Genomic DNA, 17,315 nt, shown 5'->3' with positions numbered 1-17,315 from the left:
AACAAATCATAAAAAATGTGGATGTCGAAACTACAGGTATCAAATTAGAACTGTGCCCAAACTAGAGTTGTCCAAAGTTATAATCTAAACTTGTATCTGCGCACATAGAAAGAAAATATAATGATGTTAGTGCATCCTACACAAACAATGGTTAGGATATAATTGAACGGTCATGATTGTTTTGAGGAAAACTTGTGCAGGCACCAAGAGGGGTCATTAGAATGCAATAAATCGGTAGGATTTGATTCGGTGGGAAGGGAAGGACCCACGTTTTAATTAATGGAGTAACTGCTTAATACTATAACATTATGAGTCCATTTGTTCATTGAAATCTGATGGCTGCAATCTGCATCACTACGTCAGATCAACAAAACCCATCATCATTATTCACAGAATGAATGAAGAATATTAACCAAACAAAACTACCTTCAAAACGCAAAAATTTGTAACTTTGAGTGAATAAAAACATTTATCTCTGTATTTGAGATTATACATTTAGTTTTCTTTACCTGGTATCACATTTATTACAAAATGGTTTTATTTTACAATATACCAGTGGTGTATGGAGTTGCATCAGTATTTAAATGGCTAGATTAAAACAGTTGAAATCCAATTGTTTAATACACCATATAATACACCGGTGTCATTCACGTTAAGGTGATTTGCTACTCACCTATTAAAGGTGGGGTCTATCCTACTAAGTCGAGGGCTTGGGGCATTATGCTTAATTTGATCTCTACAAAGGTGATAATGAGTCACTCACCCATTCAAATCATCCATCGTATGATCAAACATTCTAACGTCATGCCTAGTTGTAAGTCTATGTTACTAGGTTCGGCATATCTCGTACAATAGTGTATTATAGAATTTGAGAGATTTTCAATGTGCCCAAAACACGGAATGGTACATCACGACTTACTATACAAGTGGTGAAATACTTGTGTTAAAAAATTAACTTAGAAAAAATAAAACTTTCTACCACTTATTTAATAACATGTGATATACCACTTGTGTTTCAGGCATAATGAAAAATTTCTCGTTAAATTTTCGCAAAAGAAAAGAAGAAAAACTTTTGTTAGGACTAAGGACTCGTTTGTCAATTGTTTTAAAATGATAGAAACCATTTTAGATAAAATGGTTTTGGATTTTAAAAGTACTTGAAAGGTTTCCCGCTAAAAGGACAAGTTATGTACTTCTTGTTGGGAACACATCAAATGCTTTTCAAAAATTAACTTGCCTTCTTACTAAAATTTGTTTATAAAATATTGAGAACTTTAACGAAAAGCTCCGGTATTGTTCATTTTAACGAAAAATCACATTTTTACACTAAAAAGTCAATCCTTGTACTATTCACTTTACTGTGACAACCCGGCCCTAATTTTCCTATGTAATTTCTCCCCGAGTATGTGTATTGACGATTATGCCCTTATTGGCAAGTGACATGGACTTATTCTTATCGCTTTCCTTTTTATTTCTCGCTATCGCATTTAAATTGTACACGCTAGTACGGCTAGGCGTAGATTTTAAAGTGAAAAAAAATATCTACTTCGGATAGATTTCAATTTCCTTTTACTGTAGGAAATCTAAAAACTTATCCATGGGATTCCTTTTTATCCTACCCGTGCATCCTCTCCATTATTTACTCACCAACCCCAGCTATTCCTGCACCCTATCAGAAAAGCAAACATCACATCTCTCTCTCTCTCTCTTCTCCCTCTCCCACGCCAAGTTCTTCTTCTTCTTCCTCTCTGCAACAACCACAAAACACACCAAAACTCACAAACGTGAAAAAAAAATTACACCATTGTGATCATCTCAGTCCCACGATCACAACCATGTCCTTGAAATCTGGTGTGGACGAGTTTTAACTCACCAACTCGGAAGGTCGACTCAACGAGTTCGACATATCGATTTTCAAGCCATTTATGGCTTAGGTAAGCTTTGAGAAACCTTTAGAACCTTCATTTCATTTCTATGGGTTGTTATTGATCCTTTGTTTGTATTTTGGACGTGTGGTTTTACCCAGAAACTCGAGAAGAAGGAGGGCATGCGTTTTTCATTCTAGAACCATGGCCATTTAGTCACTTTCAAGCCATTTTTCTGGTCAACCTCGACCACAACTGGACTTTTCTAGGTACAAACTTGTTCTCTACATTCCTAACTTCAAAATGGCTTTTGAATCACTAAGTTTGGTTAAGTATCGAGTTAGAAATCAACTCTGGAAGTTAGGAAGAAAATTTCAGTTTCTGGAAAATTTGTAACCGTCGTCTTTTGGCCACTTTCAGGCCAAATTTCTGATTAACTCGGACTATATTCGAACTTTCTATGAATTGGGATAAGTAAACCACACTCCTAGATTTAATTTGGCTTTTGAAGAAGTAAATTTGGTTGAGAATCAAGCTCGTTAGGAGCTTTGGAAGTTGGACCAAAAATCTGCAAAAACTGTAGATTTTCGCGAGGGAGGCGAGTACAGTGTACTCGCGGGGCACGTGGGGTTTTTTTGGCAGCCCCTTTGGGCGACGCGTGAGGGTGCGTCCGGCCTCCTGCCGGCGCGTGGTTTTCACGTGCGTGTCGTGTCGTCGAGTAGATCAATTTCATATATTTAAACCCTAGGTTTGAGCAAACTATGGGGGTTTTATTTAGGTTTCCGTTATGTGCTTTAATTAATGCTATTTTAGTTATTTCACATATAGGGGAAACTTATCCTTAGGATTTTCGAGGCCAAGCTAGGCTCAGGGGCTACGACCCAATGACGTACTTGTGAATGGGCAGTTGTTTTATACCTATATATATTTATAGTTTCCATAAATGCGTATTTACTTCACTTTTATGCCTATATTGCCTAGTATCATTATTGTGATATAAACTGTGATAAATGCTGCTATATGGTTGTGATATTATTGTCATGGCATTCATACATATTTGTACATGCTCATCTTGCTGCACCCAGTGTTAGTACTCGTCCTAGGGCCAGGGCCAGTCCTTCACGTGTATGTTCATATCCGCACCGTTCGCTCACCTTGGATCCAAGTTAGGTGCCAGTCATGTCGGGTAGATTGCACTTAGGCAATTCGACTTGTATGTGATGTGCTTTTGCACCAATCTTCACGTGATCGTTGTACTAGAGCATATTGATTATACCCAGTCTTGTTCGTGTCAAAATCTATCTTTTCGAACTTGTGTATCAACTTAGATGGATGAGCACTTAGCTATACTTGATTATCACATGATTATTACTGTGGCATTCGATACATCATTACTTGGCATATTTCTGATTATTATACTGCTTTAATAGTATTGAATTATCATTTATATACTTGAGTAGTATGTTTAAGGAAACTATACTTATTTTACGGCGAGGGGTTAGTATATTCAAAGAAAAAGGTTTTTTTATAAGCATTGTTTTACTGACCCACTCAACTTTGTTTTTCGCCCCTCCAGGACCTAGATAGTTGTACTCTTTGTGGCACTTGAGGAATCCCCGCAATTCTGACATTTCCTTTTGTTTTAGACGTGCGAACTTATCACTATTATGTAATAAGTGTACTTTGGTTGCTTTGACTACTCTTTTGTAGTCTCACTGTCTATTACGCTCTGAATAATTGTAATGGGTTCAACCCACGAATTGCGCACTCTTTCACTGTTTAGTTCTAATTAGTTTTAATCTTATTCACTTTTTGCATCACTTACCCTTATAGTTACGTCACCTCACGGTGATGGCCAGCATGCTTCGACCTTTCCAGGTTGGGGTGTGTCAGTTTGGTATCAGAGCATCGATTTAGACAGTCATGCATTTCCCAGTGTGTTTTAACTCTTGTTTTCTTATGTCAGAACCATGCTATCTCGTAGAGAGCCACATTTTCCAGCTGAGACTAACTTTCTGGACTTTGGGCAGTTTGGTGAGGCTATCGCCACTGTTATTCAGTCTTCACTCCTTCCTACCCTGAGGAATACTCTGGATATTATATCTCGCCTGAAGATTAATGATTTCTTTGGTAATGAGGGATCAGAGAAGTCGAAGATATGGTTCGATTATGTGGAGAAGACTTTTCGAGTTATGCACAGGCAGGGTAATCTTTCCCTAGAGAGATGGGTCGAGACAACGACTTGCTTCTTTCGATTGGGAGCAGAATTTTGGTGGGATCATGAAAGGAGATCCTTATCTGATGCAGATGTTATAGATTGGGATGTTTTCAAACGGTTGTTTCAGACCAGATTTGTCCCTCATGAGTATTTAGATAGTAAGAAGAATGAGTTCACAGACCTGAGGCAGGGCAATATGTCAGCCACTGAGTATCATCGAAGGTTCACAGACTTATCTCGTTATTGCCCCAAGACTGCTGTTAATCCCGAGAGATGCTTCATTTATTTAAGAGGGGAACTTGTAAGAAATGGTGTACTATAGCAATCTCTATTCCCTGTGCTACTTACCAGGAGTTCTTTGAGATCTTGCTTCAGATTGAAGATTCGAAGAATGCTCCTGACGATGAAGATAAGGATGTTGGCGGGAATGTAAAGAGGTATAATAAAAGGGGACGATTGTCACTTGGCCCAAGAAAGGCTTAAAATTTTAAAATGAGAGGAAACAACTCTGGATCCTTGAGCGGGGGTTCTAACTCCGGTACACCTCAGAGATGAGGCAGGTCTGCTGGTGGTTCTCGTTTTCAGAACCAAGGAAACTCCAGCATTTCAGGTGTTCAGTTTTGTCGCAGGTGTAACACCCGTCACTATGGCGAGTGTAAGAGGGGAATCAGATGATGTCTCACTTGCGAACAAACAAGGCATATGACTTATAATTGTCCCTAGAATCAGAAGAATCAGCCTACTAATCTACCAACTACCGTCCCTCTACAGCAGCTTCCAGCACTTAGTAACCGTCAACAATTAGGCCACGGTGGAGTCTTCCACTACCAAGGGGGCGTAGTCCCGAATCAGGGAGGACCATACCAGTATACACCTGAGGTTCCCTACTATCATGGTGGCTATTAGCAGACTCAGGAAGGTTATCCACAGTTTTAGGGAGATTATACGCCGTATCAAGGCAGCGGAGCACAGATGTATACTAGAGGGCAGTATCAGAACCTAGACCTGGCGTCTAGCAGTGGAGGTTCAGGTAGACAGGAAAATCCACCCCAGAAGGGCCGAAGTAATCAGGGTCGAGGTAATCAGACTCAAGCAAATAGGGGTCGTGGAGGCAGACAACAAGTTCAGGAAAGAGTTAACAACATCACCTTTCAGGATGCTCAGGCGAATCCGGACTGGATCATGGGTATGTAGAATGTTTTAAGCCATTTTGCTAAAGTTTTAATTGATTCTGGTGCTACACATTCAGTTATTTCCCATAGATTTGCTCAAACGACTTAACCACATCCTACTTCACTCGACTACGAGTTGGAGTTCTCGATGCCTAAGGGTGAAATCTGTTTTGTTAGTTGGGAATATCAAGGATGTCCTATCCTTGTCGAAGATGTAGTCTTGCCAGCTAATCTTGTTCCTTTGGATATCGTTGATTTCGACGTTATCTTAGGCCTGGATTGGTTACACTACAATCGTGCCAGGTTGGACTGCTATGAGAAAGTTGTTACTTTTCACTGACTCAGCATGCCTACTGCCACGTTTATCGGTGAGCGCGGTGGTTTAAAGCATGAAGTTATTATTGCCATAAAGGCGAGACGACTGTTGAATAAAGGTTGTCAAGGTTACTTAGCTCATGTCGTGCTAGCTGAGAAGACTACTGCATCTGTGGAAGACGTCGGAGTAGTTAGACACTTTCCCGATGTTTTTCCCGAGGAATTACATGGCTTAGCCCCGGATCGTGAAGTGGAGTTCACCATCGATCTACTTCCAGGAACTAATCCTATTTCTCTTACACCTTATCGTATGGCTCCCACAGAGTTAAGGGAGCTTAAAACTCAGTTGCAAGAGTTAGTTGATAAGGGTTTCATTCAACCAAGCATTTCCCCGTGGGGAGCTCCAGTTCTGTTTGTAAGGAAGAAAGATGGAACTTTGAGGTTATGCATCGATTACAGGCAATTGAATCGGGTGACGATTAAAAATCGTTAATTGTTACCTCGTATTGATGACCTCTTTGATCAGCTCAAAGGTTCTTGTGTGTTCTCAAAGATTGATCTGAGGTCTGGTTACTACCAACTGAAGATCAGAAGCGACGATGTTCCGAAGACAGCTTTCAGAACTCGATATGGTCATTACGAGTTCCTAGTGATGCCATTTGGATTGACTAATGCACCAGCAGCTTTCATGAACCTGATGAATCGAGTATTTCATCCATATCTTGACAAGTTCGTTATTGTTTTCATAGATGACATTTTGGTGTATTCTAAGAATGAAACTGATCATGCCAGGCATTTGCGTTTGGTTCTAAAGATGCTAAAGGCAAATTGGTTGTATGCTAAGTTCACCAAATGTCAGTTTTAGCTGGATTAAGTGTCATTTTTAGGGCAGGTGGTATCAGCTCAGGGTGTGCTTGTGGATCCTCAGAAAATAACAGCTGTGGAGAATTAGGAACAATTGAACAGTTACGGAAGTTCGAAGCTTTCTTGGTCTTGCTGGTTATTATCGATGCTTCGTGAAAGACTTTTCAACCATAGCACTACCTCTGACAAAATTGACTAGAAAAGACATTCCTTTTGTGTGGAGTAGTGAGTGTGAGCAGAGTTTCTAGCAGTTGAAGTATCTTTTCATTCATGCACTTGTCTTAGCACTTCCCGATTATGGTGGGAACTTCGAGATCTACAGTGATGCGTCTCTGAATGGTCTTGGTTATGTGTTAATGCAGCATGATAAAGTGATTGCTTATGCATCGCGACAATTAAAGCCCTATAAGAAGAACTATCCTACTCATGACCTCGAGTTGGCAGCGATCATCTTTGCCTTAAAAATCTGGAGGCACTATCTTTATAGGGAAAAGTGTAAGATCTTCACTGATCATAAGAGCCTTAAGTACATCTTCACCCAGCCGAACCTCAATCTCCGGCAGCGGAGGTGGGTAGAGTTGCTCAGTGATTATGACTCCACCATTGAGTATCACCCAGGTCGTGCCAATTCAGTAGCTGATGCTCTTAGTAGGAAGTTTCATAACCAACTTAATGCTCTTTATGCTAGTTGCATTCCTCTTTTGACTAACCTGAGATCCACTGGAGTGGCTTTGAAAGAGGGTCGTCGTGGGGCCTTAATTGCCAGTTTTCAGGTCATACAGATTCTGTTGGATCGTGTTCTCGAAGCTCAGAGGAACGATACAGAATCTAAGGAATTGATACAGGCAGTGTCAGACGAGAAAAAGAATGACCTCTGGATTAGAGATCCTGACGGCATGCTTATGCAAGGCGAACGGAAATATGTACCGAATGTTGAGGAACTAAAGAAAGACATATTGGAAGAAGCGCATATTTCTGCTTATGCAATGTATCCAGGGAGCACCAAGATGTATCATACCATCCGGCACTTCTACTATTGGCCAGGTATGAAAAGAGAAGTTGCAGAGTATGTTAGTCATTGTGCAATTTGCCAGCAGGTTAACGCAGAAAGGAAAAAACCGTTTGGATTACTGCAACCACTCCCAATACCACAGTGGAAATGGGAAGATATTATGATGGATTTCGTGTACAAGTTACCTCGTATGCGAAATGGTTAAGATGGTATCTGGGTGGTGGTTGATCGACTTACCAAATCAGCACACTTTATACTCGTTCGTGAGAATTACTCGTTAAGTCAGTTGGCTGAACGGTTCATCTATGAAGTGGTTAGGTACCATGGAGTCCCAGTTAGTATCATTTCTGACCGAGATCCCAGATTCACTTCGAAGTTCTGGGTAGCTTTTCAGGAAGCTTTGGGATCGAGATTACTCTACAGCATCGCCTATCATCCTCAAACAGATGGGCAGTCAGAGAGAACTATCCAGACTTTAGAAGATATGTTGAGATCGTTAATTCTACAGTTTGGAGACGCTTGGCATAAGCGCTTACCGTTGATAGAGTTCGCGTACAACAACAACTTCTATTCTAGTATTGGTATGACATTGCTTGAGACGTTGTATGGAAAACCATGTCGTACTCCACTTTGTTGGTCCGAGGTTGGCGAACGAGTTTTAGTGGGCCTTGAGATCATGGAGGAGACGACACGGAACATTAAGGTGATAAAGGCTAACCTGAAAACGGCCCAGGATCGACAGAAGAGTATCGCCAACAGACATTCTACAGACAGAGTTTATGAGGTTGGTGATTCGGTATTCTTGAAATTATCATCGTGGAAAAGTGGTGTGCGATTCGGCAAGAGAGGGAAACTCAGCCCTAGGTACATCGGGCCGTACTAGATCGTTGAATGAGTTAGGGAAGTTGCTTATCAACTTGCTTTGCCACCAGAGTTGGCAAGAGTGCACAATGTGTTTCATGTATCAATGCTACGGAGGTACGTTTCTGATCTGTCACACGTAATCCCTCCTCAGCCTCTGGAGATCAATCCAGATTTGACCTATGATGAGGTTCCAGTGACTATCCTGGATTGGAAGGATAAGGTTCTTAGGAACAAGACCATGCAGATGGTGAAGGTTTTGTGGAGGAACCACTCAGTAGAGGAAGCCACTTGGGAGACAGAAGAATGTCTGTGAGATATGTATCCACGTCTATTTTATGACTTTGTTAGTAGTCAATATTGAAATTTCGTGGATGAAATTTTTATAAGGGGGTAGATTTTGACGACTCGTCCCTAATTTTCCTATGTAATTTCTCCCCGAGTATGTGTATTGACGATTATACCCTTATTGGCAAGTGACGTGAACTTATTCTTATTGCTTTCCTTTTTATTTCTCGCTATCGCATTTAAATTGTACACGCTAGTACGGGTAGGCGTAGATTTTAAAGTGAAAAAAATATCTACTTCGGATAGATTTCGATTTCCTTTTACTGTAGGAAATCTAAAAACATATCCATTGGATTCCTTTTTATCCTACCCGTGCATCCTCTCCATTATTTACTCACCAATCCCAACTATTCCTACACCCTATCAGAAAAGTAAACATCCCATCTCTCTCTCTCTTCTCCCTTTCCCACGCCGAGTTTTTCTTCTTCTTCTTCCTCTCTGTAACAACCACAAAACACACCAAAACTCACAAACGTGAAAAACAAATTACACCATTGTGATCATCTCAGTCCCACGATCATAACCATGTCCTTGAAATCTGGTGTGGACGAGTTTTAACTCACCAATTCGGAAGGTTGACTCGACGAGTTCGACATATCGATTTTCAAGCCATTTATGGCTTAGGTAAGCTTTGAGAAACCTTTAGAACCTTCATTTCATTTCTATGGTTTGTTATTGATCCTTTGTTTGTGTTTTGGCGTGTGGTTTTATCCAGAAACTCGAGAAGAATGAGGACCTGCGTTTTTCATTCTATAACCGTGGCCATTTAGTCACTTTCAAGCCATTTTTCTAGTCAACCTCGACCACAACTGGACTTCTTATAGGTAAACTTGTTCTTTACATTCCTAACTTCAAAATGGCTTTTGAATCACTGAGTTTGGTCAAGTATCGAGTTAGAAATCAACTCTGGAAGTTAGGAAGAAAATTTCAGTTTCTGGAAAATTTGTAACCGTTGTCGTTTGGCCACTTTCAGGCTGACTTTCTGATTAACTCGGACTATATTTGAACTTTCTGTGAATTGGGATCGGTAGACCACATTCCTAGCTTTAATTTGGCTTTTGTAGAAGTGAATTTGGTTGAGAATTAAGCTCGTTAGAAGCTCTGGAAGTTGGACAAAAAATCTACAAAAACTGCAGATTTTCGAGAGGAAGGCGAGTACAGTGTACTCGCAGGGCGCGTGGGTTTTTCTGTTATGTGCTTTAATTAATGTTATTTTAGTTATTTCACATATAGGGGAAACTTATCCCGAGGATTTTCGAGGCCAAGCTAGGCTCGAGGGTTATGACCCAGCGACGTACTTGTGAGTGGGTAGTTGTTTTATACCTATATATATTTATAGTTTCCATAAATGCGTATTTACTTCACTGTTACGCCTATATTGCCTAGTATCATTATTGTGATATAAATTGTGATAAATGCTGCTATATGGTTGTGATATTACTATCATGGCATTCATACATATTTGTACATGCTCATCTTGCTGCACCCGGTGTTAGTACTCGCCCTAGGGCCAGGGCCAGTTCTTCATGTGTATGTTCACATCCGCACCGTTCACTCACCTTGGATCCAAGTTAGGTGTCAGTCCTGTCAGGTAGATTGCACTTAGGCAATCCGACTTGTATGTGATGTGCTTTTGCACCAGTCTTCACGTGATCGTTGTTCTAGAGCATATTGATTATACCCAGTCATGTTCGTGTCAGAATCTATCTGTTCAAACTTGTGTGTCAGCTTAGATGGATGAGCACTTAGCTATAGTTGATTATCACATGATTATTACTGTGGCATTCGATACATCATTACTTGGCATATTTCTGATTATTATACTGCTTTAATAGTATCGAATTATTGTTTATATACTTGAGTAGTATGTTTAAGGAAACTATACTTATTTTACAGCAAGGGGTTAGTATATTCAAAGATAAAGGTTTTCTTATAAGCATTGTTTTGCTGACCCACTCAAGTTTGTTTTTCGCTTCTCAAGGACCTAGATAGCTGTACTCTTTGTGGCACTCGAGGAATCCCGGCAGTTCTGACATTTCCTTCTGTTTTAGACATACGAACTTATCACTATTATGTAATAAGTGTATTTTGGTTGCTTTGACTACTCTTATGTAGTCTCACTGTCTATTACGCTCTGAATAATTGTAGTTAGTTCAACCCACGAATTGCGCACTCTTTCACTGTTTAGTTCTAATTAGTTTTAATCTTATTCACTTTTTGCATCACTTACCCTTATGGTTACGTCACCTCACGGTGATGGCCAGCATGCTTTGACCTTTCCAGGTTGGGGTGTGTCACTTTACCCTTTATTTTGTCCTTATCGTTAAAACTCAAAGTGGTGAGATACTTGTGTTAAAAAATTAACTTAGAAAAATAAAACTTTCTACCACTTATTTAATAACACGTGTTATACGACTGTGTTTCAGGCATAATGAAAATTTTCTCATTAAATTTTCGCAAAAGAAAAGAAGAAAAACTTTTGTTAGGACTAAGGACTCGTTTGTCAATTGTTTTAAAATAATTGAAACAATTTTTAGATAAAATGGTTTGGGATTTTAAAAGTACTTGAAATGTTTCCCGCTAAAAGGACAAGTTATGTACTTCTTGTTGGGAACACATCAAATGCTTTTCAAAAATTAATTTGCATTCTTACTAAAATTTGTTTATAAAATATTGAAAACTTTAACGAAAAGCTCCGGTACTGTTCACTTTAACGAAAAACCACATTTTTACATTAAAAAGTCAGTCCTTGTATTATTTACTTTACCCTTTATTTTGTTCTTATCATTAAAACTCAAAGTTTTCAAACTATTTTCATTAATTTTTCTTAAAATATTTTATCTAAAAGTTTAAAAAACTTCTGCCAAACTATAAGCTATCCGCCTACATCGACATAATCACAACGCAAATTGTGCAAATATTGGTCCAAAAGGTGGGTCTGAAGTTATACGAAAATTTTCAAAGGTGGGCCAAAGAAAACCTAAATTCTCATCTCAACAGTGTCAACATCATGTTCCTTTTACGGGAAGAAAAGCTGAGGGCTTATGATTAGTAATGTTAAAAGAAATCAAAATTTTAAATCAAATTTACAAACTAAATAATCTCATCAATAAAAAATAAGCATGTTAATAAGTATTTAATTAATAATTTAATCATCAACAACTATATTATTTGGTTTTTAAATTTAGTTTAAAAAATTTAGTCTTTTTAATATTATCCTTACATATCCACTTAGTACCATCCATAGTCTAGTGATATTCTTCTTCATTTGTAAGTGAGATATCTTTAGTTCAATTCTCGCCAATGACAAATTTGAACTACATTATTGCTAGTCTATTGTGAAGTTAAGCCTACTGTCTCCCCTTTAGTGTAGATAATATTGTTATTTGCACAAATGTGCCACTTCTGGTCCAAATTCCTCTTTATTTTAAGGATTTGTAAAGATTTGATTTGTATTTGTTCTTGGGTCCCCAACAGCCACTCACGATTAAGTTATTCCCCTTTAAAATCCAACTAACGACTTCAACCACAATGCACTATCTCACCAAACCAAAATTATAACATGGAAATAACTTAGGGTTTCGTTCCTTCTTGTGTCTATAATATTTAGAAAATTGTTATTAGCATTCCAATAATCATATTCTACGCTCCTTACAATCATTTTTTTCTTTCTAATTATAGAAAGTTTGAAATGCAAAATAAAATTTTTAGAATGCCAATAATAATTCTTAATATTTATTGTATACTCAACGTTGTATAACAAGTGCAATAAATCTCGATAAATGGATATTCAATAAAATCATAACATTAGTTAAATAATAAAAAGATAATGCTAGAGAGATAAAATTTGCAAACTAAATGATATGTTACCAATAAGAATGAGCACGTTTATCAACGTCTAAGTCATAATCCAATCATCAACTTTTATGTCATTCTAGTCTCGACTAGAGCCGGTGTACTAAAATTATAACCTAGCTAAATGCAGAAGATAATAATTTTTTCTTAAAATCATTGAAGGCCTAACGAATATAAATTAATAAGTGACGAGATACATAAAAGAAAAAACACATAAATATTCATAATACATATTTAGGATTTTTTTTTACTTTAAAAACTCATTTGTAAGTGATAGTTTTTAAGTTCATTTCACGTTAAAGGAGAATTCAAACCAAAGTATTATGGTTAACCCATTGTGAGTCCACTCTCATACTCTCATAGTGTAGATATCGTATATATTAAAAAGACAACTTACATTTTCTCAATTCAACTTCTCAAAATATGCCTCCAAAGTATATTTTATCTTCGAGGGCATTAAGTTTGGGGGAAAAAAAACTTGATTTAGTTCTTAAATTATCTTACAAATTTAAAGTCATATATGTACATTTGTTGCTTTTATAAGATATCATGCATCATTGTTAAAAAATAAAAAATGAAACAAAACATAAAATAAAATAAACTTCTTAAATCAAATACTGTTCATTTATTGATATAATGGAAAGGTGTCATGCCTTTTCATGACGGAGTGGGTTCGAACTTCATCGGTGACTAATTTAACATTTAACTTACTACCGCTATCGTTTCACTCAAAAAAAAAAAAAAACAACCTCTCTAAAATAATAATAGTTTTTCTTAGGAGCAGCCTCTCCATAAATGGGGGTAAGGCTAGCCGACATTCACCTCTCTCAGACCCTGCTTAAAACGGGAACCTTGTGCACTGGGTACGACCGTTTTTTTTTTTCTTAGTCCCAGTAATATTCGTTTATAGAGATTGTATTGTAGATAAGTTTTTTTTGATCTGTGATTGCACATATTCAGAATTTACTCCAACAAGTTGTCCCAAAAAATTTGAACGTTGAAGGTTTGAACTCTCACAAGTCATAAGAAAAAAAGGTAGACAGATAGTAAACATAAACTTGAAATGCCTGCAAAGTGGTGCCTCTCTGTCAAACGGAAAGCAGCCTACAATTGTACTCACCCATTCACATTATAGTATCATACACTTCCTTTTCGAGAGAAGCCTTCACAGCCACGAATAAATTCTATTTCTTTTGATAAAAAATCAAAGCAGAAAACAAAACCCAAAAGCAAATATCCAGTTGAAGATAAAAAAATACTTATCAATACGTCATCGCTGTGTCGTGATATATGATCAATTACATCTTCATTATTAAAGACCGAGTATTTCTACAACCAAATGTCCAAACCCAATCATTCAAGCTAATTCCCCGTTCTAAAGCCATCTAAAGATTAAGAGTAAATTGTAGCTATGGTCCCTTAACTTTAACTCAATTGGAGCAATGGTCCTTCAACTAAAAATCCATTACCATTGGTCCTTCAACTCATCAAAACGTGCAGCTATGGTCCCTCAACTAAAAATTCATTACCTTTACTCCCTCAACTTTAATTTAACTGGAGAAATTGTCCCTTAACTTTAACCCAATTGTAGCAATGGTCCTTCCAACATAACTCGTTTTGACAAATTTTTTTACGTAGTTGACGAAAAAGACCATAATTACACACTTTGATGAGTTGAGGAACCCTAATTATATAAATGGTTATTCCAACATAACATATTTTGACAAAATTTTGAAGAAATTGATGAAAAGGACTATAGCTACTACACATTTTGATAAGATGAGGGACCAATGGTAATGAATTTTTAGTTGAGGGACCATTGCTCCAATTTGATTAAAGTTCAGGGACCATTGCTACAATTTACTCAAAGATTAAAAGAACGGTTCTCAATCCTCATTTGTTGCTTTAATAAGTACATACCGGCAGAACTTTCAGACAAGAGCCTTGAGTGGGAAGAAAAAGGGCTTCTACTACTACATAAAGGGCTTGACTACAACTCGGAATGCCTGTTTGAAATCCCGGACTAATTACACGACACTAGTGTTATAGGTTTTCCACGTAATGTTTCATAATTAATTTGAAAAACCGTCACCTTGGCGTCTTTGTTTGACAGAAGTCCTTGCTACCCAAAAAAAAAAAAAGTTCAAAGAGAGAAAATGAACAACTTTCTTATGCGTATGTTACAATGATGAGGGAATCTTAATGGATTTTACCATCTTGATGAATCTGTAAGCTTTTCCTACCAAAAGCAAAACTCCGGCGACACTAAAACACTCAAAACCTCTGTAGAATTCACATTGCAGACCAACAAGACAAGGGATCATAGAGTTGGAAGGAAACTTACCTGCGCCCGTTGTTTAACATTTATCGTCATGTGCTACTCACATGATCTAACAAATGTACGACACCCATCACATGCAACGGGTGCATGAAAGTTATGGCCTACAAGTAAAGATAGGACAAGACGATACATAAAATTGCTGGGGTAGTGAGTGTTGAGTGTAGAGTGGGGAGAGGCACTGTCTTAGGTGAGTCTCCCATGGCCAAACCAGCTAGCCATGACCCGTCAGCCAGCATTGCTTCGCCAGCCCCGGTGCCGGAACCTGCCCCAGTACCCGTATCCACACCTGTACCAGAACCGGACACTGCACCGCCTGAGCCGGCACCTGAATCTGAATAAGTGAACCCGGGATCCGACCCGGCAGTAGCAGCCCCTTGTGATGGTGTTGCTGTCATTGGTGTGGTTGAATCTCTAGAAGATTTCTGACTGCATGCCCACATGATCAAATGTTAGGGGAAAAAAAGCATATAAAACAACTAATTTATCACAAACCAAATAGTGTGACAGTCCAAAGTGATGAAAATAATACATATTCACATGCAAAAGCAACCCCAACAACCTAAATTAATTAAATAAAAACCCAAATATTAAAAACAAAATACTCCAAAACATAATCAAACATTAAAAAGAGAAACTTTGGCAGCATGGCATTGGCAATTAGCCACTAAATCATCCACACCAAAGTGAAAATCACAAAATGAGAGAATATTAGATCTTATTTATATTTTTTAGAGAATAATCTTTAACTTTGTTGCTGTTTTATAACAAGTCAGGAACTCATAAGATCTTGTGTTCGAATCCGCTCGAATAAATTTTAAAATGAAAATCCCCGACCGATGAGTTGTACAAAAGCTTGTGAGACAATAAAGCAAAAGCATGTAGCTTTAATTTATTTACCTTGGGGAAGAGGGGCAAAACGTCACCGTATAATCAGCACCGGTGCACGTAAACGTACTCGTAGCATCGTCGTAGGCGTAGCTATACGACTTGGGGCACGCCGCCTTAAACATCTGCGAGTAAACCGACGGGCTACAAGTGTTGGGTGTAGCATACGCGCCGCTGCAACAGTACTCGGGAGTCCCAAACGCCTCGCACGCGCTCTTACAAGCGTCGCCGTCTCCAACTCTCAACTCAGTCGGGCACATCCTGTTCAGATCCGAGGAGCACCCGGTCGAGGCGCACTGACCCGACCCGCCGGTCCCCTCGACGAAAACGGGCAAGTTGTACCCGTCTACGAGGCTAACGTCATAAAAGTCCTGTCCCCCGGTGCCGAGAGTAAACTCGGCAAGCGTCGCAGGCGGGGAGGCTCCGGCGCCGTTGCATTCGACTTGGCCAGAGCCACAGTCGCCGGTGGTGCAGGACCCGGAACCGGATCCGTCGAAACTGCAGCCGGTTCGGGCCCAGAAACGACCGGACCAGCCGGTTGGGGCTTGGAAAGTGCGGGCGGTTTGTTTGGGAAGCTCGAATCCGGTGGAGTCGAGACTAGGACTGTTGGCGTTAGCGAGAATGCCGGGCCACACTGTGTAGTCGCATCTGTTGACGAATGTGAATGTCGTCGCTACACCTGAAAAACAAAACACAGAGAGAGAGAGAGAGAGAGAGAGAGTTGTGAAGGTGTTAGTGAAAATGTGAGTTTGGAGAGTGACCCAGATGAGATTACGGAAAACCCATGAAAGCAGAGAGGCTGAGAGAGTGAAAGTTTGGAGCTTTACCTGTGGAAGCCATGGCTAGTAAGAGAAGAAGGATGACGGTGAGAGAAGGGAAGGATGTAAAGAAGGGATCCATGTGGAGCTTGTTATGATTTTTTCTCTGTGTTGGGACTTTATTCTAAAACAAAGTTGGAGGCTGGCGGCGGCCTACGAGGGAGGAGGATGGCGGTGATGTTGGAGGCTTTGGAAGTGAGGACAATGCAGGGGGTTTATGGGAGAGAGACACAGAGGGAGAGACTGGAGGGAGGGAGGGAAGCACTTGAGAGGGAGGGCGAATGGGGTCCAATACAGCTAAAAACGACAATTTTGGTATGGGGAGTGGGGACTGAGGGGACTTGGAGACTGAGCATGAGAGATACAAATCAACAATAAAATAGTAGCTATGTCAGTCTCCGTGTTTTTTCCACAAGAATATGAAAACAAATTATACAAATTATATGTTATAGATACACTATACGGTACTAAGCCTTTGTGTCAAAATACAATGTCGATTAGAAATAAATTTATACACATCTTTGCATCATGTGTATGGAACATCATGTTATTTGAACACTATACCACATAACATCTGAAGAAAATATAAACTTATACAATATATGTGTCCATTGCAGAGGTGCAAGAGAGACTTTTATGTGACGAGTTTATTTTTATTGTAGCGTTTCAAACCATTAATATATGGCTATCGGCAAAAACTTTTACATAAGAGCATATATTAGTGATTCGAAATGACACAATGATGATGAACTCATTTCACT

General features: G+C 39.0%; 1 protein-coding gene across 2 annotated transcripts; it reads right to left on the bottom strand.

Moving 5' to 3' along the window:
* Positions 1-14,652: 14,652 nt before the first annotated feature.
* On the bottom strand, positions 14,653-16,711 carry LOC126584996 (thaumatin-like protein 1). 2 transcript variants are annotated; one of them, XM_050249382.1, is made up of 3 exons: positions 16,564-16,711; positions 15,749-16,415; positions 14,653-15,277 (listed from the first exon to the last, which is right to left on the bottom strand). In XM_050249382.1, the coding sequence occupies exons 1-3, from the start codon at positions 16,634-16,636 to the stop codon at positions 14,953-14,955; spliced, it is 1,065 nt and encodes a 354-aa protein (XP_050105339.1). In that variant the 5' UTR covers positions 16,637-16,711; the 3' UTR covers positions 14,653-14,952. The 2 variants fall into 2 exon arrangements, with proteins under 2 accessions (XP_050105339.1, XP_050105338.1); XM_050249381.1 differs by having other exon boundaries at positions 15,749-16,405; positions 16,551-16,644.
* Between the last annotated feature and the right edge of the window lie 604 nt (positions 16,712-17,315).

Source organism: Malus sylvestris, chromosome 10, assembly GCF_916048215.2.
Source record: "Malus sylvestris chromosome 10, drMalSylv7.2, whole genome shotgun sequence".
NCBI lineage: Eukaryota > Viridiplantae > Streptophyta > Magnoliopsida > Rosales > Rosaceae > Malus > Malus sylvestris.
The sequence above is the reverse complement of the archived record's forward strand: the minus strand, read 5'-3'. Positions and strand labels throughout refer to the sequence as shown.